Source organism: Chelon labrosus, assembly GCF_963514085.1.
Source record: "Chelon labrosus genome assembly, chromosome: 6".
Lineage (NCBI taxonomy): Eukaryota > Metazoa > Chordata > Actinopteri > Mugiliformes > Mugilidae > Chelon > Chelon labrosus.
Window position 1 is genome coordinate 26,608,046 of NC_140342.1, and position 2,675 is coordinate 26,610,720.

Below are 2,675 nucleotides of genomic sequence, written 5' to 3' on the forward strand. Positions count from 1 at the left end.
ATCACGTTTGCGAGTGCTAATGCTGTTATAGCATGCCGGTTGGATCATTACTTCGGAGATATCCCCTTTCAACTTAACTACAGGTTGTATTTTAATACTTAAAACACGGAATACATTAGCCAACATATCTTAGCAAGTAGCCTGCACGTCAACATATCTTAGCATAGCCTGCACGTCAAATGACAAAGAGCTCGAAATCTACAAAAATGTAAATTCAGCTAAATGTTCAAGATATGTGAGCAAGCCAGGTAAGCTCTGTGACTAAAGAAAAACGAAGGGTTCTTAACTTTAATTTAAAAGTAAAATCGGGCTGTCCGATTGATGCCGCTGTTAAAATTGGCTACGTTTTACATTACCCGCCTAACATGATAATTATAGCCGTACATATACAGTAACACTGCAAAATTAAAGATGGACAAACAGATCCAACTAAAATCACGTTTTATTGAGTCTGCAGTTGTGCATTTATATACAAACAAAACAAAAAAGCTTCAATACTTCAATACTTAAGATTGTTGTCATAGTCAGTCTGGCTTTCTGCCCCCTGGATGCGCGCGCACCCAGTAATGTTTGTAAACAGGAAACCCGTCTATAGTAGATCAGAAAGTATTTGCTGTTGGGTGGAAAACTTGTCTGTCTAAAACCATTCCGTTGTTATTGTAATTATTGGTGAAAATACTTTCTTTTTTTCTTTTAACTAAAACTGACTAAAACCTTTTTGAGTTTTCGTCGACGAAAACCATCACATATAGAAATGACAAAAATGTGACTAAAACTAATAAGCAATTTCGTCTAAAAGACTAAGACTAAGACTAAATCTAAAACGGCTACCAAAAACAACACTGATCTGCTACAACGTTTACTCCCTACTAATTCTGATGTGTTTTTCAAGCTCAGCTTCCCAGAGATTTTTTTCCCACAGATGTTTCAGGACAACAGTTTCTCACCTGTGTGAGTCCTCATGTGCTTCGTTAAACTACCACTTTCAGTGAAGGCTTTGCCACATGTGTCACAACGATGCGGCTTCTCACCTGTGTGAGTCCTCATGTGATTAGTTAAATGAGTGCTTTGAGTGAAGGTTTTACCACATGTGTCACAACCGTACGGCTTCTCACCTGTGTGAGTCCTCATGTGCTTCGTTAAACTACCACTTTCAGTGAAGGTTTTGCCACATGTGTCACAACCGTACGGCTTCTCACCTGTGTGAATCCTCATATGCGTCGTTAAATTACTACTTTGAGTGAAGGTTTTAACACATGTATGACAACCGTATGGCTTCTCAGCCGTGTGAATCCTCATATGCGTCGTTAAACTACCACTTTCAGTGAAGGTTTTACCACATGTGTCACAACCGTGCGGCTTCTCACCTGTGTGAGTCCTCATGTGTTTAATCAAATCACTATTTTTACTGAAACATTTCCCACATGTCTTGCAAGAGAACGGCTTCTCGCCTGGGTGGGTTTCCATATGATGTCTAACTGATGACCAGTTAATAAATCTTTTCCCACATATTTTACAAAGGTAGAGTCTCTCACCTGTGTGAGTCTTCAAGTGTCTGGTTAATTTACTACGTTGCCTGAAGACTTTACCACATGTTTGACAAGAATGCATACTCTCACCCGTGTGAATCCTGGTGTGTAAAATCAAACCATTCCTCTGCGTGAAACTTTTACCACACGTGTTGCAATGATAAGGTGTCTCACCAGTGTGAAATCTGTAATGTATCTTCATTACAGACATGTTCTTAAAGGTTTTTCCACAGACATCACATGTTACAGACTTTCTACCTGTGTCAGTATCACACTGACTCTCTGACATGGGAGAGTTGTCTACATTGTTACTGTGTCTTGTGTCTCTGTGACGTCTCTTCTTTGGATTCAGCTCTGCATTTCTAGTTGATCCTGAGTCTACATGTTTGCTTCCTTCCTGATCTGGGCTCTCAGCTACAGGAGGGTTGTTAGAGAGGAGCTGGTCACTGTTTGGTTCTGGTTCACTGTGCTCACTTTCCTCATCAGTAGGAGTCTCCATCAAGGAATCAGTCTCCTGCTTCAGAACAAGATGTTCTCCCTGCTGACTGATGCAGAGTTCCTCCTGTTCCTCTTTCATCTGTGGAGGTTGTGGTTCCTCCTGTTCTTCTTTCATCTGTGGAGGTTCTGGTTCCTCCTGTTCCTCTTTCATCTGTGGAGGTTCTGGTTCCTCCTGTTCCTCCTTCATCTGTGGAGGTTCTGGTTCCTCCTGGTCCGGACTGGAGTTCCTCTCCTGGTTCCAGAGCTGCTGGTCACTGAGAACCTCCTCCTCCGTACAGACATGTTGCTGTGGGAGGTCTGGAGGGACAAAGAGACACAACATAAAGGTTACTAATGTGATGACAGGAAAACACATCTGAGCAAATATGTTCTAGTTTAAATCCATGTAGCGTTAGCTGTGCTAGTTAGCCTCTTAGCATGTTATCAGTCTTGTAGCTGAGTGTCTTTCCTCTGTGTCTTCTCCATACTGTGTGTTTCCATTCATTAGTTAGTTCATTTAGACCAGGGGTCAGCAAGCTTAACTACTCAAAGAGCCATTTGGACCCATTTCCCACAGAAAAGAAAACTAAGGGGGCTGCAAAACCCTTTGACATTTAAAATAAAGATAACACTGCATATAACGTTTTTTGCCTATACGCCATGTATGAA

The 2,675-nt window shown here is 41.4% G+C and overlaps 1 protein-coding gene across 1 annotated transcript; it reads right to left on the bottom strand.

The window, feature by feature from the left end:
* Window positions 1-777: 777 nt before the first annotated feature.
* Window positions 778-2,214, bottom strand: LOC311488928 (uncharacterized protein; the record flags this gene model as incomplete). The annotated part of the gene is made up of 1 exon (XM_084545799.1): window positions 778-2,214. One exon carries the CDS (start codon window positions 2,212-2,214, stop codon window positions 928-930), a length of 1,287 nt encoding a protein of 428 aa, XP_084401925.1. The 3' UTR covers window positions 778-927.
* Between the last annotated feature and the right edge of the window lie 461 nt (window positions 2,215-2,675).